The sequence below is a fragment of the Delphinapterus leucas genome, chromosome 7, assembly GCF_059928025.1.
Source record: "Delphinapterus leucas isolate spDelLeu-1000000601 "Yukka" chromosome 7, BTC_Dleu_Yukka2, whole genome shotgun sequence".
Lineage (NCBI taxonomy): Eukaryota > Metazoa > Chordata > Mammalia > Artiodactyla > Monodontidae > Delphinapterus > Delphinapterus leucas.
In genome coordinates this window covers 84,407,894-84,435,310 of record NC_143135.1, presented here as the reverse complement: position 1 = coordinate 84,435,310, position 27,417 = coordinate 84,407,894, and the positions used below count along the sequence as shown (strand labels likewise).

The window sequence follows — 27,417 nt, the reverse complement described above, 5'->3', positions numbered from 1 at the left end:
TGGTGTTGGGGAGTGTTCTAATTTCATTCTTTTACATGTAGCTGTCCAGTTTTCCCGGCACTTATTGAAGAGGCTATCTTTTCTGCACTATATGTTCTTGCCTCCTTTATCATGAATTAGGTGACCATATGTGTGTGGGTTTATCTCTGCACTGTCTATCCTTTACCATTGATCTATATTTCTGTTTTTGTGCCAGTACCATACTGTCTTGATTAATGTGGCTTTGTAGTATAGTTTGAAATCGGGAGCTTGATTCCTCCAACTCCGTTTTTCTTTGTCGGGGTCTTTTGTGTCCATATGAATTGTAAAATTTTTTGTTCTAATTCTGTGAAGAATGCCCTTGGTAGTTTGATAGGGATTGCATTGAATCTGTAGATTGCTTTGGGTAGTATTGTCATTTTCACAATATTGATTCTTCCATTCCAAGAATATGATGTATTTCTCCATCTGTTTATGTCATCTTTGATTTCTTTCATCATGTGTTATAGTTTTCTCAGTAAAAGTCTTTTGCCTCCTTAGGTAGGTTTATTCCTAGGTATTTTATTCTTTTTGTTGTGATGGTAAATGGGAGTGTTTCCTTAATTTATATTTTTGATTTTTTTGTTGTTAGTGTATAGGAATGCCAGCGATTTCTGTGCATTAATTTTGTATCCTGAAACCTTACCAATTTCGTTGATTAGTTCTAGTAGTTTTCTGGTTGCATCTTTAGGACTCTATGTATAGTATCATATCATCTGCAAACAGTGACAGTTTTGCTTCTTCTTTCCAATTTGTATTCCTTTTATTTCTTTTTCTTCTCTGATTGCCATGGCTAGGACTTCCAAAACTATGTTGAATTAGAGTGGTGAGAGTGGACATCCTTGTCTTGTTGCTGATCTTAGTGGAAATACTTTCAGTTTTTCACCATTGCTTATGCTGTTTGCTGTGGATTGGTCATATATGGCCTTTATTATGTTGAGGTAGGTTCCCTCTATGCCCATTTTCTGGAGAGTTTTTATCATAAATGGGTGTTGAATTTTGTCAAAAGCTTTTCTGCATCTATTGAGATGATCATACGGTTTTTATTCCTTAATTTGTTAGTATGGTGTATCACATTGATTGATTTGTATATATTGAAGAATCCTTGCACCCATGGGATAAATCCTGCTTGATCATGGTGTATGATCCTTTTATTATGTTGTTGGATTCTGTTTGCTAGTATTTTGTTCAAGATTTCTGCATCTATGTTCATCAGTGATATTGATCTATAATTTTCTTTTTTTGTGATATCTTTTTCTGGTTTTGGTATCAGGGTGATGGTGGCTTCATATAATGAATTTGGGAGTGTTCCTCCCTCTGCAATTTTTTGGAAGAGTTTGAGAAGGATGGGTGTTAACTCTTATCTAAATGTTTGATGGAATTCGCCTTTGAAGCCATCTGGTCTTGGACTTTTGTTTGTTGGAAAATTTTTAATTATGGTTTCAATATCATTACTTGTGATAGGTCTGTTTATATTTTCTAATTCTTCCTGGTTCAGTCTTGGAAAATTGTACCTTTCCAAGAATTTGTCCATTTCTTCGTGGTTGTCCATTTTATTGGCATATAGTTGTTTGTAGTAGTCTCTTATAATCCTTTGTATTTCTATGGTGTCAAATGTGATTTCTCCTTTTTCATTTCTAATTTTATTGATTTGCGTCCTCTCCCTTTTTTCTTGATGAGTCTGGCTTTATCAATGTTGTTTATCTTCTCAAAGAACCAGCTTTTAGTGTTATTGATCTTTGCTATTGTTTTCTTCATTTCTATTTCATTTATTTCTGCTCTGATCTTTATGATTTCTTTCCTTCTACTGCCTTTGGGTTTTCTTTGTTCTTCTTTCTCTAGTTGCTTTCGGTGTAGGGTGAGAGTGTTTATTTGAGATTTTTCTTGTTTCTTGAGGTGATATTGAATTGCTATAAACTTCCCTCTTAGAACTGATTTTGCTGTGTCCCAAAGGTTTTGGGTTGTTGTGTTTTCATTGTCATTTGTTTCTATGTATTTTTTTATTTCTTCTTTGATTTCTTCAGTGATCTCTTGGTTATTTAGTAGTGCACTGTTTAGCCTCCATGTATTTATGTTTTTTACAGTTTTTTTCCTGTAATCGATTTCCAATCTCATAACGTTGTGGTCAGAAAAGATGCTGCATACGATTTCAATTTTCTTAAATTTTCAGAGGCTTGATTTGTGTCCCAAGATGGGATCTATCCTGGAGAATGTTCCATGTGCACTTGAGAAGCAAGTGTATTCTGCCACTTTTGGGTGGAATGTTCTATAAATATCAATTAAATCTATCTGGTATATTGTGTCATTTAAAGCTTGTGTTTCCTTATTTATTTTATGTTTGGATGATCTGTCCATTGGTGTAAGTGGGGTGTTAAAGTCCCCCACTATTATTGTGTTACTGTCTATTTCCCCTTTCATGGTTGTTAGCATTTGCCTTATGTATTGAGGTGCTCCTATGTTGGGTGCATAAACAGTTACAATTGTTACATCTTCTTTTTTAGATTAATCTCTTGATCATTATGTAGTGTCCTTCCTTATCTCTTGTAACAGTCTTTATTTTATAGTCTATTTTATCTGATACGAGTATTGCTACTCCAGCTTTCTTTTGATTTCCATTTGCATGGAATATCTTTTTTCATCCCTTCACTTTCAGTCTTTATGTGTCCCTAGGTCTGAAGTGGGTCTCTTGTAGACAGCGTATATGGGTCTTGTTTTTTGTATCCATTCAGCCAGTCTGTGTCTTTTTTGGGGGGCCTTTCATCTATTTACATTCAAGGTTATTGACATGTAAGTTCCTATTACCATTTTCTTAATTGTTTTGGGCTTGTTTTTGTGGGTCCTTTTCTTCTCTTGTGTTTCCCACCTAGAGAAGTTTCTATAGCATTTGTTGTAAAGCTGGTTTGGTGGTGCTGAATTCTCTTAGCTTTTGCTTTTCTGAAAAGCTTTTGACTTCTCCATCGAATCTGAATGAGATCCTTGCTGGGTAGAGTAATCTTGGTTGTAGGTTTTTCTCTTTCATCACTTTAAGTATATCCTGCCACTCCTTTCTGCCTGCAGAGTTTATGCTGAAAAATCTGCTGATAACCTTATTGGGATTCCTTTGCATGTTATGTATTGTTTTTCCCTTGCTGCTTTTAATATTTTTTCTTTGAATTTAATTTTTCTTAGTTTCATTAATATGTGTCTTGGTGTGTTTCTCCTAGGGTTTATCCTGTATGGACTCTCTGTGCTTCCTGGACTTGGGTGACTATTTCCTTTCCCGTGTTAGGGAAGTTTTCGACTATAATCTCTTCAAATATTTTCTCAGACCCTTTCTTTTCCTCTTCTTCTGGGAACCTATAAGTTGAATGTTGGTGCATTTAGTGTTGTCCCAGAGGTCTCTGAGATTGTCTTCAATTCTTTTCATTCTTTTTTCTTTATTCTGCTCCTTGGCAGTTATTTCCACCATTTTGTCTTCCAGCTCACTTATTCGTTCTTCTACCTCAGTTATTCTGTTATTGATTCCGTCTAGTGTATTTTTCATTTCAGTTATTATGTTTTTCATCTCTGTTTTTCTGTCCTTTAATTCTTCTAGATCTTTGTTAAACATTCTTGTATTTTCTCAATCCGTGTCTCCATTCTATTTCTGAGATTCTAGATCATGTTTACTATCATTACTCTGAATTCCTTTTCAGGTAGATTGCCTATTTCCTCTTCATTTATTTGGTCTTGTAGGTTTTTACCTTGCCCCTTCATCTGTGACATATTGTTTTGCTCTCTCATTTTTTTTTCCTTTTTTTAATGAGTGTGATTGTGTTCCTGTCTTCCTAGTTGTTTGGCCTGTGGCTTCTAACACTGCAGTTTGTAGGCTGTTGGGTAGAGCTGGGTCTTGGTGCTAAGGTGAGGACCTCTGGGAGACCTCACTCTGATGAATATTCCCTGGGGTCTGAGGTTCTCTGTTAGTCCAGTGGTTTGGACTCAGAGCTCCCACTGCAGGAGCTTTGGCCCAACCCCTGGCTCATGAACCAAGATCCTGCAAGTTCTGCGGGATGGTAAAAAAAAGGAAGAGAAAAGGTGGGAAAGGCCTTGGCTGTGGAGGGTGGGGCCGAAGCAGGGGTGATGTTTGGGCAGTGGGTGGGCCTATGTTTAGGACCAACAGGGCTGGGAAAGGCTGTGGTGGGGTGGGGGGTGGGGCTTAAGCTCAACAGAACAGAAGGGGCTCAGGAGTGCCTCCTGCCCCTGGTCTCAGAGAGTGGGGGACCCTGCCCTGGGAGCCCAGCAGGCTTCCTGGGCTTGAGTGGGCGGGGCAAACGCCCTCCACTCCTCTCCTGCTCCTCCGGTCCTGGAGGCCCCTTTCCACCTGCCTCTGCTGATCTCCCCGGCCTCCCTCATATGCCCCCAGGGCCCGTGAAGCCTGGAGGGGGCTTTGGAGGGCAGGGGACTGGCCTGGGAGGTCAGCAGGCTCCCCGTGCCCAAGTGGGAGGGGCAAATGCCCTCTGCTCCTTTCCTGCTCCTCTGGTCCTGAGGGCTCCTTCTGCCTGCCTATCCTTCTCTCCCGACTTCCCTCCTACTCCCCTAGGACAAACCCAGCCTGGAGGGGACCTCTGAGGGCATAGGACCCGGCCTGAGAACCGGGCAGACTTCTCCAGCCAATGTGGTAGGGGAAATGCTGGGCCCACTCCCCCCTGATCCGAGCCCCTGAGGGTCCCTCCAGGCATGGGAACCCCTCTCCCCTCTCAGCCACCCCTCAGCGGTGCCGGTCCTGTCCAAACTCCACTTCTCCCCGCCTCAGTTCCCCCACATCCTACCATCCTCCTTGGGTGTTAGGCTCCCCGAGCAGAGTCTGGCAGGCGCCCCAGTTATGGGGAGACGTGAACTCTGCATCTTCCCACACCGCCATCTTGACTCTGCCCCCCTCTATAGTTTTTAATTAAAACTTGTAAAGAGGGGAAAACTTACCTCGAGTTGCACTGAAAATCTGCTGTAATTGTTATCTCCATTTGGTGTCTCTGGAAGCATATACTTTTTTTTTCCAGTTTTTTTTTTTAAAATTGAAGTATAATTGACTTACAGTATTATATTAGTTTCAGGTGTACAGGATAGAAATTTGATACTTTTATACATTGTAAGAGGATTACCACGATAAGCCTAGTTGCCATATGTTGCGATACAGAATATAGTCAATAATATTGTAATGCTGTACATTATATCCCCGTGACCAATTTATTTTGTAAGTTTGGGAGTTTGTACCTCCTAATCTCCCTAACCTATTTCACTCATCCTTCCATCGTCCTCCCCATTGGAACCACTAGTTCTCTGTATCTGAGTCTGCTTCTGTTTTGTTATGTTTTTTTTAGATTCCACATATAAGTGAGATCATAACATCTTACAGAAAAAACCGGAACAAACTTTTTTGGCCAACCCAATGTTTGTCTTTCTTGTCTGACTTATTTCACTTAGTATAATGCACTCTAGGTTCATCCCTGTTGTCGCAAATGGCAAAATTTCCTCCTTTTTTATGGCTGAATAATGTGTGTGTGTGTGTGTGTGTGTGTGTGTATCTCACATTTTCTTCATCCATTAATGGACATTTAGGTTGCTTCCATGTCTTGGCTGTTGTAAATAATGCACATGAGGGAGCACATATCTTTTCAAGTTAGTGTTTATTCCTTTGAATAAATACCCAGAAGCGGAATTGTTGGATCATATAGTAGTTCTATTTTTAATTTTTTGAGGAACTTTCATACTGTTTTCCTTAGTGGCTGAACCAATTTACATTCCTACCAACAGCATGCAAGGTTGCATTTTTCCCATATCCATGCCAACACTTGTTATTTCTTTTTGATAATCGCCATTCTGACAGGTGTGAGGTGATACCTCATTGTGTAGCAATCACCTATTCTATGCTAGGCCTGAGGTAGGTACTATAGTAAGTTTTTCCTTATGAGGAATAGCCAGGTCCTCAGGAATAGATATACATGCGACTACTATTGTTCTTGTTGTGCTAGCTGTCTTATTTGGGTTATCTGTGTATATGAATCTGGTGATTTATTTTGCTTAAGGAGGAAAGCCCAGGACATAAATAAATGGAATTTAGGAAGCCTTCTCTCCAAAAATGTACGATACACCACCTATATTTTCAAATAAATTATTTATGATGAACTTATTCATTCATTTATTCACCCCAAAATATTTGTGGAATATAATCTACTAGACAGAATCTAACAAATAAATGAGGATAAAATCCAAAAAATTTTTATTTAAGCTAAAATGTTTCATTACCTATGTAGCCTTATCATGTACAAAGGAAAACTTAATTTTACTGAGGTGGTTTGTGACTGATCTTGCTTTGAGAGTCCTTATTTGGATGGTGGTGGATTTCACTTCACAGTACCTGCAAACAAATGAAGCCACAGTGTGATAAATGAGAGCTGATAGCAAGTGGTCTCAGTGCAAACACATAAGCATGATCATATTATCTCATAGGTGTTTAAGCTATTGAATATTCAGTGATGGCTAAAGTGCCTCTAATTGGGCATCTGTTCATTTTCAAGCTTATTTTTCTGTTATGCAATGTATATTTTGCTCTCTTTTATGGCATTTGGCAATGTGCTTAGACCATTAAACTAAAAGATGCCTTTTCTTTTAATTTTACATTCCTCTTGAGCTCAGCCATATAAAACCATTGAAAAATCATCTGTATTTGGGGGTGAAGAGGAAGAGAGGGCAGAATCTATTATTCAGCTGTTGAGACCTAGTTTTGTAATGTAGAGTTGTGTTTGAAAGGTGGAATTTGCTGACGTTGTGCTCTAGAGTAGATTTGTTTGTGGTGTTTTCTTTTAAACTTTTAATCGGATCTAATTTTCCTTGTTTCACATAGGCAATACTGTAGACAAGTTCCCAGGTATGTTCCCTAAATGTATTCATGGTATCTGATCAACTAGGAAAGTTTTCACGCTAGAAACATGAAATGATGCTCAGCTTCTTACACCCTCTCTCAGAAGCAGTGAGAAATAAGTTCCTTGGGCCCCAATGGTATTTAGCTGCTGCATCTACTACTTGCAGATCACTGTTATATGCCGTAAGGTACCATCTCAACTTCATGTATGAGATCTTTTTCCCCCTCTTGATAAGACTGTTAAGGCCTGTACTTTAGAAAATTGCTTCTGACTGTAGGACAAGGGAGCAGAGCTCGTTTTCTTTCTTTAGTCATTTTTACATGGGAGGTCCTATGTCCTCTGCATTGATTCCAGAGTGTGTTGTTACTGCCATTATCTCCTTCCTTTGAGTTTCACAAGACTTGGTAATCTTGAGATTCCAGTTTTCAAAGAATTTAGCAAATGAATTCATGGCTCCTAGTGTTGGGAAACTGGTTTGTTGTGGTCCTTGATTTTAACTTTTCTTAAAGGATGGAAACTAAGCAGACTTATGTAGTATAGGTAGGAGATTTAAAGGTCACTGACAGCAGCTGTTGGTCTCCAACATATCCTAGGCAAAATTCCTATTAATTCCTCTGCTTTGGAAAAATATGGTATACCACAAGCTTCTCTTTCAGCTACTTTTCAGCTTAGGAAAGTATACTTCTGGGAGTGTCATCTTTTGTAGAAGGACAAAAAGTTATATTTGTTTTACTAAAAATGTTCAGGGTTGCTCTTCTCCCTCACAGTGGACTAATTATCTCATGATATGGTGGGATTCTGTATTTATAAATCCAGGGAACGTATGTTAACAGACATTTTTGATATTGTTGTATTTCTTCCTTTGTAAGTAGTTTGTAGCTTCAGTCTTGTATCCTTGCAGTTGTGTCTGTCTCCCTTTTTCCTCTTCTCCTTTCTCACGTGTCCAAACATAGCAGACATGGCCATGATGAGGTATGTGGAATCACTTGTTTGCTGTTTAAAATAAAAAGCAAACTTACTTCATTTTGTTACTGAGCCAAACTTGGGTCTGCTTGCCCGCTTGCAGTAAAGCCAATCTACTGACACTGGATTGTGGTGAGGGAAAGGGCAGCATTTATTGTAAAGGTGCCAATACAAGGAGGATGGGTGGCTCATGCTCTAAAACCCTAAAGTCTCCGAAGGGTTTCAGAAAAGCTTTTTTAAAGGCAAGGTGAGGGAGGGGTGTCCCAGGATATGTGATCAGCTTCTGCACAGTTCTCTGATTGATTGATGGTGAGCAATCCTTAGGTGCCAGATGGTTTGGAGGCTACGTGCTCATAATCATTAAGTAATTTCTTCCTTTGGTGGTGGTTTTAGCATGTAAAAAACTCAGGAAATATGCGTCAGATACTATTATCTTGGTACTTCAGAGAGGAGCTAAGGCAGACGATATGGGGGAGGGGTCTGTCCCAGGAAGACCCCATAGGGTCCTGCTCAGTTACAGGTGGGTCCAGTTAGGGCAACTTAGATTTGGCAGGCTATGGGAAACAGGTGGACTTCTTTCTAGTCTGCTAAATTCTCAGGTATGAAATATTTTCTCCAGCTAAATATAGTCACTTCTGTCCTCTCAGCTTTCATCATTCTGTATAAATCACACATTATTCTTTACCTCTTATTGTCTCTTGTTGATATACCCTCAAGGGTTTCAAAAGGTTAAAGGTCTCAGCCTATTTTTAACCAGTAAGGATCAGGATTAAGTTTGTCTTCTTTCTCAGAAGTGTTCCCAGTAGCAATATATTTTTTCATTTTCCTGTTTAGCCAACATGGAGGAGATCTGTTTCATGTACTTTCTGTTATGCATCTTATCTTTTTTTTCTTTTCTTTTTTTTTTTTTGGCTGTGCCATGCGGCATGTAGGATCTTAGTTCCCCGACCAGGGATTGAACCTGTGCCCCCTGCATTGGGAGCCCGGAGTCTTAACCACTGGACCGCCAGGGAAGTCCCTGCATCTTATCTTTATTTGAGTAAATACTTGAGTGATAGGTGTGTCTGGGTTTTTTTTTCTGTTGTATTTTGGTTGCGTTAAAGGTTTTATAAGATCAGAATGTCTAGGATTTTTTGTTTGTTTGCTTTGAACTGAACATTATCCTCAGTCATGCCCCATTGTTGCAGGAGAAGGGGGTGTGAGAGAATGGTCATGTCCCAGGTCTTGGGTGAGTTCCTGGGATGAGCTACCAAGTGAGGATTCTTGGCTTCACGTAGGAAAGAATTCTAGGGCGAGCCATAGTAAATGAAGGTTTGTTTAGAGAGAGACACATTCCATAGACAGAATGCAGTCAGTCTCAGAAGGTGAGACCGGGGTCCCAGGCTGTGGGGGTGGTTAGTTTTTAATGGGCTGGGTAATTACATATGCTAACGAGTGGGAGGAATATTCTAACTGTTTTGGAGAAGGGATGGAGATTTCCAGGAACTGGGCCACAGCCCACTTTTTGGCCTTTTGTGGTCAGCCTGGGAACCATCATTGTGCCTATGGGTGTGTCATTTCGCATGCTAATGTGTTACAATAAGCTAATGCATTATAATAAGGCTCAAGGTCTACTGGAAGTCAAATCTTCTGCCATCTCGGGCCTAATTAGGCGGATTAGTTTTTATTGTATCCTCAATGGCTGTGTCATTCTTTTAATGATTTTGCCCTGCCCCCTTCTCTCCTGTCTTACCATGAGCTTGCTGGGAACTTGATCTTTATTGACTCTGCCATCTCAGAAAATAAAGAATATAGGTAAAGCCAAAAAGAATAATTGGAAAAAGCTCCTGTGGAACAAAGCTGTCACAGGGCAGAATGATTCAGCAGTTGCTGGCAAGCATTATTTATTGTGAATCCTTAGTGAATTTTTGAAAAAAATCTTTTTTTTTTTTTTGGCCTTTAACAAGCATTATATATTTTTAAAATTTATTTGTTTATTTTTGGCTGTGTTGCTGCGCATAGGCTTTCTCTAGTTGCAGTGAGTGAGGACTACTCTTCATTGTGGTGCATGGGCTTCTCATTTTGGTGGCTTCTCTTGTTGCAGAGCATGGGCTCTAGGCATGTGGGCTTCAGTAGTTGTGGCACGTAGGCTCAGTAGTTGTGGCTCACGGGCTCTAGAGCGCAGGCTCAGTAGTTGTGGTGCACAGGCTTAGCTGCTCCACGGCATGTGGGATCTTCCCGGACCAGGGATCGAACCCATGGCCCCTGCATTGGCAGGCAGATTCTTAACCATTGCGCCACCAGGGAAGTCCCACAAGCATTATATTTCAGATACAGATACTGTGATGATATTGATAATACTTTATTTTTATGATGGAATATTTTAAGGAAAATTTGATTTTCATAGAAAATGTACATTTAATTTTATAAATAAGAGTCATTTCCTTAAATTCACAAAAACTCCCCAGAGAGGGGAGAGGGTCTGGAAATGGAGTTAATAATTAATCATGCCTACATGAGGAAGCCTCCATAAAAATCCCAGTAGTATAGAGATATTCCAGGTTGATGAACACGTGGAGGTGCTGGGAGAGTGGTGTGCCCAGAGAGGGCATGGATGTTCTGTACTCCTTACCTTGTCCTATACATCTCTTGCATCTGATGTTCATCTGTATGCTTTATCATATCCTTTTATAATAAACTGATAAACAGTAAGTAAACTGTCTTCCTGAGTTCTGTGAGCTTCTCTAGTAAATCAATAATAATCATCAATTATAATCATTAATAAGTATTCTGTACATTTTCTAACATAATTCCCATAACATTTGGATTATTTGGTAGTGTATTTTTCTTCCTTGAAACTTGGCTTTTATATTTCAGCACAAATGTTTCCACATTAATTAGTGTCATGTTTGTATTTGTCTTGTCAGTTCTAATCATTTGTTTAAACTGAGATTTCCCTATTTTAAAATCATTACTCTGTTGATAGGAGGGGATGTGTTTGAATTTCACAAATATATATGTATTTTGTATTTTTAAAACATGTGGAATATTAATTAGCCAGAAACTGTAATCTCTAGGTGGGCAGAGAATATGTCTCTTATTCACCATTGGAGTCTTTGATGCCTCACACAGTGATTAATAAATATTTGTCTAATGAATGAGTTATAGTCTAGTCTCTCAGAATATTTTCCCATCAAGAGTTTTCACCCAGACAGTTTTCATTCCTTTAAGCCACAACTGATCATCTCTAATAATGTAATTAATAAATACGCTATTATTTTTTCTTATGTGTGGACCTTAGTGTCTATTCAGAAAATTGAAGCCTATATATAATGGCTTAAAAATGGGCCACAGTGGGGTTTTCTCCCCTTTTCCTAACATTTTATTATGAAAATTTTCACACCGAAAAGTTAGTATTATACAGTAAATACCTATATACTCACCACCTGATGCTACAGTTAACATTTTAATATACTTGCTTTATTAAATATCTGTTCATCTAACCACCCTCTGTCTGTCTGTCAGTCCATCTTCTTTTATTTATACGTTTCAGGGAAGTTTCATTTCACACCCAAAACTTCAGAATTTATCTACAGTGTTTATAAAATAGTATGCTTTTGGAGTATGACTATTTGAAATTATATGTCATCATTTGGAACAGATAATTGTTTGGAAAATTAAATTCTATCATCTTACTTTATTTTCCATACTTAGATTGGAATGGCAGATGAGAAAGGGAAAAAACCAGCTTAGATCTGTATAATTTTGTATAGTTTACAAAGAATTTTCATGTGTATTGTCTAATTTGATCCAATATTATTATTAATAATAGTAGGTAACAGTTACTGAATGCTTTCTTTGGTGCCAGGTACTGTGCCAAGTTTACCTTTAATGAAGGTACTATGCTAAATTATATTATCCCACTGATATTTGGTTGTCATATTTATTTTTCAGATGGATTGATTTGTTCATTTTAAATATTTTTCAGCCCTGTCACACGCCTTTTTAAAATTCACATTTGTTAGCTGTTTAGACTGAAGTCATCAGTGTTTGGGTTCCTGAGCACAAAAATATTTTCTTGGCTGTTGTACCTTTATATGTTGCTATTTATAATATTTGATCGTAATTTAGGAAGAATTGCGGAAAATCCTCCTGTGTTCTTTGTTTATCTCTTGTAAATCAGTCTCTAAAATCCAAAATGTTGCATGACTTTAAAGACAAATGGATTATATGAGAATCTGCATCTAATAGTTACTTCCCCTTATATTATGAATTATTAATATTTCTATGAATAATAATAGTGTTTTTTGTATTTATGATGTGCCAGATACTGTAATTTATATCCACTTAACAGTCCTGTAAGAGTTGAGGAAACTGGACACAGAAGGGTTAAATGACTTGTCCTGAATCATATGGCCAGTAAATGAAAAATCCAGGATATGAATGTTTCAGCTCCTAAGTCCTTGTGTTTGACCACTACCCTAGTGTTTTGCATAGTATATGTGTGTTCCTCAGACCATCCGCATCATAATTTCCTTAGGTGACTGTTAGAAGTGCAGATTCCTGAGCCTCATGATACATCTACTGAGTCTCTCTGTGGATTAAATATGTTTTTTAGTCATTCAGTTGATTCTTATGTACACTAAAGTTTGAGAACCTCTGTGCTATGCCATCCTATAAGCATTACCATGTTTTAATCTCTATTAGCCTAGAAAGATAGCCAGAATCATTCTTATTCTTGGAGTACATGACATTTTGGATTGATCTTTATGCTTTTGTCTTTACTTCAAGATTGTCATGGATTTTAAGCACCCAGATGGTGTCACAGTGCCTGTTATGCTGCCTTGTAGGAGTTTGCTGGTGATGACAGGAGAATCTAGATACCTTTGGACCCATGGGTATGTACTGAAATGACCTTGATGACAGGATACCTTTTGCTCTGTGGGAGTTCTCATTCTTTTCTTCCTGAGCCACCAGAACCATGCTCCAGGCTTGCACATTGAGGCTTCTGGGTTTAAAACCCCAGGGACATCTATGGCTTTTTTTAAACTTTTTATTTTGAAAAAAATTCAAATTTAAAGAAAAGTTGTAAGCATAGTATGGTTAATTCCCTTCACCTTTCACATAGATTTACAAATTGTGAATATTTTGCTATGCGTTTTCTCTCTCACATGTTATCATTATTATTATTTTTGCTGAATCATTTGAGAGTAAGTTGCAGCCATCATGACTCTTTACCCTTACATGCTTCATTGCATATTTTTATTTTTTAATTTTTTTAATTTATAAATTTTTTTTAATTTATTTTTTTTTAGAAGGTGTTGGGGGTAGGAGTTTATTAATTTTATTTATTTATTTTTGCTGTGTTGGGTCTTCGTTTCTGTGCGAGGGCTTTCTCTAGTTGTGGCAAGCAGGGGCCACTCTTCATCGTGGTGCACGGGCCTCTCACTATCGCGGCCTCTCTTGTTGCGGAGCACAGGCTCAGTAGTTGTGGCTCACAGGCCTAGTTGCTCCGCGGCATGTGGGATCTTCCCAGACCAGGGCTCGAACCCATGTCCCCTGCATTAGCAGGCAGATTCTCAACCACTGCGCCACCAGGGAAGCCCATTCATTGCATATTTTTAAAGAGCAAGGACATTGTCTGTATCAGGGGTTGGCAAACAATGGCTCGTGAGTCAAATTCAGCCCTTATTTTTACAAAGCTCTTGAGCTAAAACTGGTTTTACATTTTTAAGGGGTTGTAAAGAACAAAACCAAAAAAGAATATGTGGTAGAGACTGTATGTGGCTCTCTGTGCCTGTAATATTTACTATCTGGCCCTGTTATAGAAAAAGTTTGCCAGCCCCTGTTTTATGAAACTGCAGTGTAAGCCTCAAATTCAGGAAATTCAACATTGTAAAATACTTTTATCATACTCTTATACAATCCATCATGAAATTGTGCTAGTTGTACTTTATAGTATTGTCAAAGAAAAACCAGACCCTGACAGTAGTTAAAGCAGCAAAACCAGATTTTACTCAGGAACTATTGCAACAGGGGAAAAGAGACCTCAGTATAGGAGTGGGCTCAATTTGAATACAAAAAGGAGAAATGGAGTTTTATAGGCAAGGAGTCTGGGATTGGGAATGGGGCAGTGTGGGTGGATAGAAAACTACTAAGAGGAAACATCAGTGGTAAGGGGGAATTCTGGCTAAACCAACCATAAGATTCTTGCTGAAGGCAGGCCAGGACGATCAGACATCACCTGGGGGAAAGATGCGGGTAAGGAATTTGGTCAGATACCAAGAATGATCAGATATCGAGGGTGGGGGATTCGGGCTAAACTGACTTAGCAGGATTCTTGCTAAAATGGGGCTAGATCTAGAACATACCCAAGGATAGGGCCTATTTGGGCTCAGAGGAACCTGAGTAAAGTTTGGTCACGGAGAGAATCTGTCAGTACCTCTTGGTAAGTTTTCCCTCTGATCTAGGATTTGGCCCATTAACCTGCATTACACTTAGTTGTCAATTCTCTTTAGTCTTCTTTAATTTGAAACAATTCCTCAACTTTTCTTTGTCTTTCATGACATTTATGCTTTTAAGAAGGCCAGTTGTTTTACAGAATGACCCTCAATTTGAGTTTGTTCGATTGAATCTAATCTGAAAGAAATGGGTTATTCACTTTTGGCAGGAATGAATCCTTAGCCTTTTGAGGTGGAAGCATCACACTGCTAAAATTTACATATATTGTCACTTAAAATACTTCTGAGCTCTGTACTTATTAATACTGCCATGGTTGGAGATTTTAGCTGATGCATTTTTATAAAAATTCAAGGAAGTGAACATGTAAATGAATTTGTAACCTGTCTTAAATGAGCCATAAAAACAGATGGCCTGATTTTGTGCACTAAGGATTAAATTTGCCTGATTTCTTTTTCACAGCCATTTAAAATATTTTTAACTTTCAGTAATTTAAAAGGGTGATGTGATCTAGTGGTGTTTAAAGTATTCCTGTAATTTTGAGAATATTCACATTTTCTTTTGTTTTAGGTTCAAGGATTTTTACTATTGGTACCATTTAAACTTAAGAGTAATAGCAGTACAACAAATACAAAATAAGAAATTACTTTCTATAGGCCTATGTTATGAAAATATTTTAATTTGTTCTGGGTAATAGTATAGATTACTTCTCCTAAACATCATCTTCATCAGATTATTTTCTTTTTAAATGTTAGGAATAGGATCTCTGGAAGATTGACTTGCAGGTTAATATTTATTTTTAAACCTTTCTCTAGAATCAAAATTTTCTATAATAATTTCAGGGGAAAAAGAACCTTCAGTATTATTTTTAAAGGCTTCCACTGACACCCGTTATCTGTAATGTGATTTGTGTGTGTGTGTGTGTGTGTCAAGAAGAGAGAGAGAAGGAGGGAGAGAAGGGAAGGGAAGACACACAGAAACAGGAACAGAGACTGACCAAACAAATGGTATATCAACTACTGACGGGTTCCTTGGAATCTGGATGGAAGGGAAGATAAATTGAAAAAGCACATTTAGTGCACTTAAAAATACATATAAACTATAGAAATAAACCTTGATTAAAAATATTTTGATCTCTGTGCTAAAAAAGCACTAGAAAGCACTACTGAAGAAGGTTGTTGATTAACGCGGCCAATTCCAAATACTTTTAATTTGATATATAGTTTACTATTCTAGCCAGCAGGCCCTAAATCAAATATGGCAAACTGGCAACACATGGGTCAAATATAGCAGTCAGGCTGTTTGGCTGGTGTGGTAGTGCTCAATGTTGTGGCATTTTAAAAAATTGGTTACACGTGAAAATTAGGAGCTTTTACACAAGAATCTGAATTTTCAGCTTCTTTTGAAAATTGAGAAGATCTGAAACCACAGTATCTTTTGGCAGCAGTAGCTGAGACTATCAATGGCCTTCTATAGGTGAGACCTACATTTTCAGATTCTCTAGAGTTCCTACCACTTTCTATAACTCCTTGAACTACGGCTGAGTATCAGTTGTCATTTATCACTGTGCTTGTACTGTTGTTTTTATCTTATAACAGAGTTAAGTGAAAATTATATATTTCTTAAACTCATGTCTGTTTTAAAAGTGGGGAAAAAAGGTAGAATGAGCAGGAACATGTGTTTTAAGAAAAATGGAAGAGAACACTGTTTTTTTAAATGAAGACAATTCCTATGTTTTTAATGGCAAACAATATATTTCTAAACAAATCTACCTGCTTCACTCATTTATGTTAGTTGACTAGCCTTGGGTCGCATTAGTTCACGAGTTTGTGTGAGCTCTCCTTTTAAGTTATTTTTGGAGCATTTTCTTTGTGCCAGGCATTGTCTAAAAGCTTTACATATATTAACTGATTTAACTCATATTGTCACAGTGGAAAGTTTTTTTCATGGTTTTGTCCCCATTTTTAAAGGAAATTGGAGCATAACTTGTACAAAGTTACAAAACCATTAAAGGGCAGACACAAGATCAGAAAGCCAGGGAGTCTGGCTTCAGGATCTGTGCTCTTAACCATACCGTTATAGCTAAACTTGTTTGCTCCCTTTCATCTGAATTTATACAGTGCCTTGTAGCCTTCAGACTTTTGTCAACTCTTAATGCAATAAATTTCCTTTTCCCTTCCATTCACTTGTTTTTAACATGTAGCTCAACTTTTATTTCCCTTATAATGTATAAAGCTTTTTCTGACTGCAGTAGCCTGAAATAATTTCTCTCTTAACTCCTAAAGACTGTATTGTCTCCTACTGGTTTGTGATGTCTTTTCTGTTGTATTGAACTGTTACTTAAATCTATAAAAATGTTTTTATCTTTTTTTTTTTTTTTTTTTTTTTTGCAGTACGCGGACCTCTCACTGTTGTGGCCTCTCCCGTTGTGGAGCACAGGCTCCAGACGCACAGGCTCAGTGGCCATGGCTCACGGGCCTAGCCACTCCGCGGCATGTGGGTTCTTCCTGGACCGGGGCACGAACCCACGTCCCTTGCATCTGCAGGCGGACTCTCAACCACTACGCCACCAGGGAAGCCCTGTTTTTAGCTTTTTATTTAATATTTTCCCAACTAGATTATAATTTAAGTACAGGGGGAAAAAAGATGTTCAGAGACATGTAAAGAATTAATTATTTTTAACATATGGATTACCTCTTCCTAAAAATCTGAGATTGGTACCCAAAGCAGTAAGTACTGCTTGACCTTTGCCTAAGATTTAACTTTAGGCAAGTGAAGTAATTGACTTCAGAGAGCCATTATAGAGAACTACTTAGTACCCAAGAGAGAATTGCTAATAAGAGTTTCAAGATATTCATTGTTCTAAAATATCTTGACTTTTGTTCAACACCATAGTTTTAATCATTTTCAGCTATTAGAGTAACAATCATATAATTTCAGGCATTTTTCGCTTGCTTTTACTTCTAAAAAATTGCTTTTAGCATGAGCTCTCTTAAAAGAGCCATTCTCCCAACTTGTTTTATGAGACTGGCATTACCCTGACACCAAAATTTGTTAAGGACATTACAATAAAATAAAATTACAGACCAGTATCTCTCAGAGAAGGTAAAAGTCCTTGACAAAATATTAGAAAATCCAATCCTGCAATATATAAAAAAGAAAACACATCAAGACTAAGTGGAGTTTATCCCAGGATTGTAAGATAGGTTTAACATTTGGAAACCGAACATTAAAAGAACAAAAGAGAAAAAGTATATAATCATGTCATCTTGATTGATGCAGAAAATGTATTTGACAGAATTCAGCATCCACTCATGATAAAAACTTGGCAAACTAGGATAAGAAGGAAACTTCTTCAGTCTGATAAAGGGCATCAATGAAAAACCCACAGGCAACATCATACTTAGTGATAAAATATTGAATGCTTTTTCCTAAAATATTGAACATGGCAGGGATTTCTGCTCTCATCACTTCTATTTAATATTGTATTGGATGTCTTAGTATAATAATCCAAGAGAAAGAAGTGAAAATCATGTATTTGAAAGGAAGAAGTAAAACTCTTTATGATTGTAGATGTAGAAAATCCTAGGAAATCTACAAAGTACTAGAATTAATAACTAAATATAGCATACAAGTTTGTAGCATACAGGGTCAATAATCAAAAATTAACTTGGGGCTTCTCTGGTGGCGCAGTGGTTGAGAGTCCGCCTGCCGATTCAGGGGACACGGGTTCGTGCCCCGGTCTGGGAAGATCCCACATGCCGCGGAGCGGCTAGGCCCGTGAGCCATGGCCGCTGAGCCTGCACGTCCAGAGTCTGTGCTCTGCAGCGGGAGAGGCCACAACAGTAAGAGACCTGCATACAGCAAAAAAAATTAATTTTGGGGGAAAGAAATAAAATCCTTTTTAAAATAGTATCAAGACCTTGTTACCAAAACAAACTTGGGTTCACTTGCCCACATGCAGTAAAAGCCAGTCTACTGACATCAGGTTGTGGGTGAAGGAAAGTGGAGCATTTATTGTTGGGCACTGTACAACGAATCCGGACAGCTAGTGCTCAAAAAGCCCAAACTCCTCAATGGGTTTCAGCAAAGTTTTGTTTTGTTTTTTTCAGTATGCATGTGGGATCCTCCCGGACCGGGGCACGAACCCGTGTCCCCTGCATTAGCAGGTGGACCCCCAACCACTGCACCACCAGGGAAGCCCCCAGGTATCTTTTTAAGTTAGTCTTTTTGTTTCCTTCAGATAAATACCCAGAAGTGGAATTGCTTTGTTATATGGTAGTTATATTAAAATTTTTTGAGGAATCTCCATACTGTTCCGTAAGGGTTGCACCAATTTATATAACCACCAACAGTGTACAAGGATTGTCTTTTCTACACATCCTTGCCAACACTTGTTATTTTTGTCTTTTTGATAATAGCCATTCTTTTTTTTCACAATTTTTTTAACATCTTTATTGGAGTATAATTGCTTTACATTGTTGTGTTAGTTGCTGCTGTATAACAAAGTGAATCATCCCCATATCCCCTCCCTCTTGTGTCTCCCTCCCACCCTCCCTATCCCACCCCTCTAGGTGGTCACAAAGCACGAGCTGATCTCCCTGTGCTATGCAGCTGCTTCCCACTAGCTATCTGTTTTACATTTGGTAGTGTATATATGTCAATGCCTTTCTCTCACTTAGTCTCAGCTTACCCTTCCCCCTCCCTGTGTCCTCAAGTCGATTCTCTACGTCAGCATCTTTATTCCTGTCCTGCCCCTGGTTCTTCAAAACCATTTTCTTTTTTAGATTCTATATATATGTGTTAGCATATGGTATTTGTTTTTCTCTTTCTGACTTACTTCACTCTGTATGACAGACTCTAGGTCCATCCACCTCACTACAAATAACTCATTTTGTTTCTTTTTATGGCTGAGTAATATTCCATTGTATGTACATGCCACATCTTCTTTATCCATTCATCTGTCAATGGACACTTAGGTTGCTTCCATGTCCTGGCTGATAATAGCCATTCTAATAGGTATAAGCTGATAATCTCATTCTGGCTTTGATTTGCATTTTACTGATTAGTGATGTTGAGCACCTTTTCATGTACCCATTAGCCATCTGTATGTTTTCTTTGGAAAAATATCTATTCAGATCTTCTGCCTATTATTGAGTTCTTGATCTTTTTTTTTTTTTTTGCAGTGGCACATAGATTAAACTGTAGTCAGTTGTTTTCTGTTTTCCCTTTAATTTACACTAGAATTCTATAGATAATAAATTTCATCTTAACTTGATCATATTTTTATCATGTTTGCTTTTATTTAAACCAGGTTTATCTTTTAGCCTTCCTACTAGTTTTGTAAGTGGTTGATCTACTACCTTTACTGTATATTTGCCTTTACCAATGAGATTTTACCTTTCACAGTTTTCATATTTCTTACGGTCTTTTCTGCTTAGAAAAGTACCTTTAGCCTTTCTTGCAAAGGTGCCTTGGTGATGCTAAACTCTTTTAGCTTTTGCTTGTCTGTAAAACTTTTTAACTCTCAAGTCTGAATGAAAGCTTTGCTGGGTAGAGTATTCTTGGTTGTAGATTTTTCCCTTTCATCATTTTAAATATATTGTGTCACTCCCTTCTGGCCTGCAGAGTTTCTGCTGAATAGTCAGCTTATAACCTTATGGGAGTTCCCTTGTATGTAACTTGTTGCTTTCCCCTTGCTGCTTTTAATATTCTCTCTTTATCATTATTTTTTGCCATTTTAATTACAGTGTGTCTGGGTGTGGTCCTCTTTAGGTTGCTCCTGTTTGGCACTCTCTGTGCTTCCTGCACTGGGACGTCTGTTTCCTTTCCCAGGATAGGGACATTTTCAGCTCTTGTGTTTTCAGATATGTTCTCTGCCCCTTTCTGTCTCTCTTCTCCTTCTGGGACCCCTATAGTGTGAATATTAGTGCAATTGATGTGTCTCAGAGGTCTCTTAAACTGTCCTCATTTCTTTTTTTTTAACATCTTTATTGGAGTATAATTGCTTTACAATGGTGTGTTAGATTCTGCTTTATAACAAAGTGAATCAGTTATACATATACATATGTTCCCATATCTCTTCCCTCTTGCGTCTACCTCCCTCCCACCCTCCCTATCCCACCCCTCCAGGCAGTCACAAAGCACCAAGCTGATCTCCCTGTGCTATGCAGCTGCTTCCCACTAGCTATCTACCTTACGTTTGTTAGTGTATATATGTCCATGCCTCTCTCTCGCTTTGTCACAGCTCACCCGTCCCCCTCCCCATATCCTCAAGTCCGTACTCTAGTAGGTCTGTGTGTTTATTCCTGTCTTACCCCTAGGTTCTTCATGACATTTTTTTTTCTTAAATTCCATATATATGTGTTAGCATACAGTATTTGTCTTTCTCTTTCTGACTTACTTCACTCTGTATGACAGACTCTAGGTCCATCCACCTCATTACAAATAGCTCAATTTTGTTTCTTTTTATGACTGAGTAATATTCCATTGTATATATGTGCCACATCTTCTTTATCCATTCATCCGATGATGGGCACTTAGGTTGTTTCCATCTCTGGGCTATTGTAAATAGAGTTGCAATGAACATTTTGGTACATGACTCTTTTTGAATTATGGTTTTCTCAGGGTATATGCCCAGTAGTGGGATTGCTGGGTCATATGGTAGTTCTATTTGTAATTTTTTAAGGAGCCTCCATACTATTCTTCATAGTGGCTGTACCAATTGACATTCCCACCAGCAGTGCAAGAGTGTTCCCTTTTCTCCACACCCTCTCCAGCATTTATTGTTTCTAGATTTTTTGATGATGGCCATTCTGACTGGTGTGAGATGATATCTCATTGTAGTTTTGATTTGCATTTCTCTAATGGTTAATGATGTTGAGCATTCTTTCATGTGTTTGTTGGCAGTCTGTATATCTTCTTTCGAGAAATGTCTATTTAGGTCTTCTGCCCATTTTTGGATTGGGTTGTTTGCTTTTTTGTTATTGAGCTGCATGAGCTGCTTGTAACTTCTGGAAATTAATCCTTTGTCAGTTGCTTCATTTGCAAATATAGTCTCCCATTCTGAGGGTTGTCTTTTGGTCTTGTTTAGGGTTTCCTTTGCTGTGCAAAAGCTTTGAAGTTTCATTAGGTCCCATTTGTTTATTGTTGTTTTTATTTCCATTTCTCTAGGAGGTGGGTCAGAAAGGATCTTGCTGTGATTTATGTCATAGAGTGTTCTGCCTATGTTTTCCTCTTAAGAGTTTGAGAGTTTCTGGCCTTACATTTAGGTCTTTAATCCATTTTGAGCTTATTTTTGTGTATGGTGTTAGGGAGTGATCTAATCTCATACTTTTACATGTACCTGTCCAGTTTTCCCAGCACCACTTATTGAAGAGGCTGTCCTTTCCCCACTGTACATTCCTGCCTCCTGTATCAAAGATAAGGTGACCATATGTGCATGGGTTTATCTCTGGACTTTCTATCCTGTTCCATTGATCTATCTTTCTGTTTTTGTGCCAGTACCACACTGTCTTGATTACTGTAGCTTTGTAGTATAGTCTGAAGTCAGGGCGCCTGATTCCTCCAGCTCCATTTTTCGTTCTCAAGATTGCTTTGCTATTCGGGGTCTTTTGTGTTTCCATACAAATTGTGAAATTTTTTGTTCTAGTTCTGTGAAAAATGCCAGTGGTAGTTTGATAGGGATTGCATTGAATCTGTAGATTGCTTTGGGTAGTAGAGTCATTTTCACAATGTTGATTCTTCCAATCCAAGAACATGGTATATCTCTCCATCTATTTGTATCATCTTTAAATTCTTTCATCAGTGTCTTATCTTTTTCTGCATACAGGTCTTTTGTCTCCTTAGGTAGGTTTATTCCTAGATATTTTATTCTTTTTGTTGCAGTGGTAAATGGGAGTGTTTTCTTGATTTCACTTTCAGATTTTTCTCATTAGTGTAGAGGAATGCCAGAGATTTCTGTGCATTAATTTTGTATCCTGCAACTTTACCAAATTCATTGATTAGCTCTAGTAGTTTTCTGGTAGCATCTTTAGGATTCTCTATGTATAGTATCATGTCATCTGCAAACAGTGACAGCTTTACGTCTTTTCCAATTTGGATTCCTTTTATTTCCTTTTCTTCTCTGATTGCTGTGGCTAAAACTTCCAAAACTATGTTGAATAAGAGTGGTGAGAGTGGGCAGCCTTGTCTTGTTCCTGATCTTAGTGGAAATGCTTTCAGTTTTTCACCATTGAGGATGATGTTGGCTGTGGGCTTGTCATATATGGCCTTGATTATGTTGAGGAAAGTTCCCTCTATGCCTACTTTCTGCAGGGTTTTTATCATAAATGGGTGTTGAATTTTGTCAAAAGCTTTCTCTGCATCTATTGAGATGATCATACGGTTTTTCTCCTTCAATTTGTTAATATGGTTTATCACATTGATTGATTTCCGTATATTGAAGAATCCTTGCATTCCTGGAATAAACCCCACCTGATCATGGTGTATGATCCTTATAATGTGCTGTTGGATTCTGTTTGCTAGTATTTTGTTGAGGATTTTTGCATCTATGTTCATCAGTGATATTGGCCTGTCGTTTTCTTTCTTCGTGACATCCTTGTCTGGTTTTGGTATCAAAGTGATGGTGGCCTTGTAGAATGAATTTGGGAGTGTTCCTCCCTCTGCTATATTTTGGAAGAGTTTGAGAAGGATAGGTGTTAACTCTTCTCTAAATGTTTGATAGAATTCGCCTGTGAAGCCATCTGGTCCTGGGCTTTTGTTTGTTGGAAGATTCTTAATCACAGTTTCAATTTCAGTGCTTGTGATTGGTCTGTTCATATTTTCTATTTCTTCCTGATTCAGTCTTAGCAGGTTGTGCATTTTTAAGAATTTGTCCATTTCTTCCAGGTTGTCCATTTTATTGGCATAGAGTTGCTTGTAGTAATCTCTCACGATCTTTTGTATTTCTGCAGTGTCAGTTGTTACTTCTCCTTTTTCATTTCCAATTCTGTTGATTTGAGTCTTCTCTCTTTTTTTCTTGATGAGTCTGGCTAATGGTTTATCTATTTTGTTTATCTTCTCAAAGAACTAGCTTTAAGTTTTATTGATCTTTGCTATTGTTTCCTTCATTTCTTTTTCATTTATTTCTGATCTGATTTTTATGATTTCTTTCCTTCTGCTAGCTTTGGGGTTTTTTCCTTCTTCTTTCTCTGCTTTAGGTGCAAGGTTAGGTTGTTTATTCGAGGTGTTTTCTGTTTCTTAAGGTGGGCTTCTATTGCTACAAAGTTCCCTCTTAGAACTGCTTTTGCTGCATCACATAGGTTTTGGGTCATCGTGCCTCCATCGTTATTTGTTTCTAGGTATTTTTTTATTTCCTCTTTGATTTCTTCAGTGATCACTTCGTTATTAAGTAGTGTATTGTTTAGCCTCCATGTGTTTGTTTTTTTACAGATCTTTTCCTGTAATTGATATCTAGTCTCATAGCGTTGTGGTCGGAAAAGATACTTGATACAATTTCAATTTCCTGACATTTACCAAGGCTTGATTTATGACCCAAGATATGATCTATCCTGGAGAATGTTCCATGAGCACTTGAGAAAAATGTGTCTTCTGTTGTTTTTGGATGTAGTGTCCTATAAATATCAATTAAGTCCATCTTGTTTAATGTATCATTTAAAGCTTGTGTTTCCTTATTTATTTTCATTTTGGATGATCTGTCCATTGGTGAAAGTGGGGTGTTAAAGTCCCCTACTATGAATGTGTTACTGTCGATTTCCCCTTTTATGGCTGTTAGTATTTGCCTTATGTATTGAGTTTCTCCTATGTAGGGTGCATAAATATTTACAATTGTTATATCTTCTTCTTGGATCAATCCCTTGATCATTATGTAGTGTCCTTCTTTGTCTCTTCTAATAGTCTTTATTTTAAAGTCTATTTTGTCTGATATGAGAATTGCTACTCCAGCTTTCTTTTGGTTTCCATTTGCGTGGAATATCTTTTTCCATCCCCTTACTTTCAGTCTGTATGTGTCTCTAGGTCTGAAGTGGGTCTCTTGTAGACAGCATATATATGGGTCTTGTTTTTGTATCCATTCAGCCAATCTGTGTCTTTTGGTGGGAGCATTTAGTCCATTTACATTTAAGGTAATTATCGATATGTATGTTCCTATTCCCATTTTCTAAATTGTTTTGGGTTCGTTATTGTAGGTCTTTTCCTTCTCTTGTGTTTCTTGCCTAGAGAAGTTCCTTTAGCATTTGTTGTAAAGCTGGTTTGGTGGTGGTGAACTCACTCAGCTTTTGCTTGTCTGTAAAGGTTTTAATTTCTCCATCAAATCTGAATGAGGTCCTTGCTGGGTTGAGTAATCTTGGTTGCAGGTTTTTCTCCTTCATCACTTTAAATATGTCCTGCCACTGCCTTCTGGCTTGCAGAGTTTCTGCTGAAAGATCAGCTGTTAACCTTATGGGGATTCCCTTGTGTGTTATTTGTTGTTTTTTCCTTGCTGCTTTTAATATGCTTTCTTTGTATTTAATTTTTGACAGTTTGATTAATATGTGTCTTGGCCTATTTCTCCTTGGATTTATCCTGTATGGGACTCTCTGTGCTCCCTGGACTTGATTAACTATTTTCTTTCCCATATTAGGGAAGTTTTCAACTATAATCTCTTCAAATATTTTCTCAGTCCCTTTCTTTTTCTCTTCTTCTTCTGGAACCCCTATAATTTGAATGTTGGTGCATTTAATGTTGTCCCAGAGGTCTCTGAGACTGTCCTCAGTTCTTTTCATTCTTTTTTCTGCTCTGCAGTAGTTATTTCCACTATTTTATCTTCCAGGTCACTTATCCGTTCTTCTGCCTCAGTTATTCTGCTATTGATCCAATCTTGATTATTTTTCATTTCATTTATTGTGTTGTTCATCGTTGTTTGTTTCATCTTTAGTTCTTCTAGGTCCTTGTTAAATGTTTCTTGCATTTTGTCTATTCTATTTCCAAGATTTTGGATCATCTTTACTATCATTATTCTGAATTCTTTTTCAGGTAGACTGCCTATTTCCTCTTCATTTGTTAGGTCTCGTGGGTTTTTATCTTGCTCCTTCGTCTGCGGTGTGTTTTTCTGTCTTCTCATTTTGCTTATCTTACTGTGTTTGGGGTCTCCTTTTTGCAGGCTGCAGGTTCGTAGTTCCCATTGTTTTTGGTGTCTGTCCCCAGTGGCTAAGGTTGGTTCAGTGGGTTTTGTAAGCTTTCTGGTGGAGGGGACTAGTGCCTGTGTTCTGGTGGATGAGGCTGGATCTTGTCTTTCTGGTGGGCAGGTCCACGTCTGGTGGTGTGTTTTGGGGTGTCTGTGGACTTATGATTTTAGGCAGCCTCTCTGCTAATGGGTGGGGTTGTGTTCCTGTTTTGCTAGTTGTTTGGCATAGGGTGTCCAGCACTGTAGCTTGCTGGTCGTTGAGTGAAGCTGGGTGCTGGCGTTGAGACGGAGATCTCTGGGAGATTTTCGCCATTTGATATTATGTGGAGCTGGGAGGCCTCTTGTTGACCAGTGTCCTGAAGTTGGCTATCCCACCTCAGAGACACAGCACTGACTCCTGGCTGCAGCACCAAGAGCCTTTCATCCACACGGCTCAGAATAAAAGGGAGAAAAAGTAGAGAGAAAGAATTAGTAGAAGTAGGAAGAAAGAGAGAAAGAAAGGAAGGAAGGAAGGAAGAAAGAAAGAAAAGAAGGAAAGAAAGAAAGACAGGGAGGGAGGGAGGGGGTGAGGGAGGGAGGGACGGTGGCAGGATGGAGGGAAGGAGGGAAGGAAGGAAAAAAGAAAGAAAGAAAAAGCAAAATATAATAAAGTTATTAAATTAAAAAATATTCAGAAAAAAATTTTTTAAAAATGGACGGATAGAACCTTAGGACAAATGGTGGAAGCAAAGCTATAGAGACAAAATCTCAAAGAGAAGCATACACATACATACTCAGAAAAAGAGGAAAAGGGGAAAAAAATCATAAATCTTGCTCTCATAGTCCACCTCCTCAATTTGGGATGATTCGTTGTCTAAGGGAGGGAAGGACGAAGGAAAGAAAGAAAGAAAGAGAGAGAGAGAGAGAGAAAGAAAGAAGATAAAATAAAGTTATTACAATCAATAATAATTATTAAGAAAAAAAAAACGGACGGATAGAACCCTAGGACAAATGGTGGAAGCAAAGCTATACAGACAAAATCTCGCACAGAAGCATACACATACACATGCACAAAAAGAGTAAAAGGGGAAAAATTCCTAAATTTTGCTCTCAAAGTTCACCTTCTCAATTTGGGATGATTCGTTGTCTATTCATATATTCCACAGATGCAGGGTACATCAAGTTGATTGTGGAGCTTTAATCCGCTGCTTCTGAGGCTGCTGGGAGAGATTTCACTTTCTCTTCTTTGTTCTCACAGCTCCCAGGGGCTCAGCTTCGGATTTGGCCCCGCCTCTGCGTATAGGTCGCTGGAGGGCGTCTGTTTTTCGCTCAGACAGGACGGGTTAAAGGAGCCGCTGATTCGGGGGCTCTGGCTCACTCAGGCCGCAGGGAGGGAGGGGCACGGAGAGCGGGACGAGCCTGCGGCAGCAGAGGCCAGCGTGCCATTGCAGCAGCCTGAGGCTCGCTGTTCGTTCTCCCAGGGAAGTTGTCCCTGGATCCCAGGAACCTGGCAGTGGCGGACTGCACAGGCTCCCCGGAAGGGAGGTGTGGATAGGGACCTGTGCTCGCACACAGGCTTCTTGATGGCGGCAGCAGCAGCCTTAGCTTCTTATGCCCGTCTCTGGGGTCCGCGCTTTTAGCCGCGGCTCACGCCCGTCTCTGGAGCTCCTTTAAGCGGCGCTCTTAATCCCCTCTCCTCGTGCACCAGGAAACAAATAGGGAAGAAAAAGTCTCTTGCCTCTTCGGCAGCTCCAGACCTTTTCCCGGACTCCCTCCCAGCTAGCCATGGTGCACTAACCCCTTCAGGCTGTGTTCACGCTGCCAACCTCAGTCCTCTCCCTGTGCTCCGACCAAAGCCCGAGCCTCAGCTCGCAGCCCTGCCCGCCCCGGCGGGTGAGCAGACAAGCCTCTCGGGCTGGTGAGTGCCGGTCGGCACCGATCCTCTGTGCGAGAATCTCCCCGCTTTGCCCTCCGCAC

The 27,417-nt window shown here is 38.8% G+C and overlaps 1 protein-coding gene across 4 annotated transcripts in view; it reads left to right on the top strand.

Moving 5' to 3' along the window:
- Positions 1-27,417, top strand: part of ALKBH8 (alkB homolog 8, tRNA methyltransferase) — an 82,263-nt gene that overhangs the window by 22,805 nt on the left and 32,041 nt on the right. For 3 of the 4 annotated variants that reach the window (XM_089915488.1, XM_089915487.1, XM_089915486.1), the window contains 2 exons: positions 12,630-12,736; positions 18,410-18,505. In XM_089915488.1, the coding sequence (XP_089771614.1) occupies positions 12,630-12,736; positions 18,410-18,505 (203 nt within the window). The remainder of the gene's footprint in view (positions 1-12,629; positions 12,737-18,409; positions 18,506-27,417) is intronic. The other variant, XM_022566351.3, reaches the window with a different exon arrangement.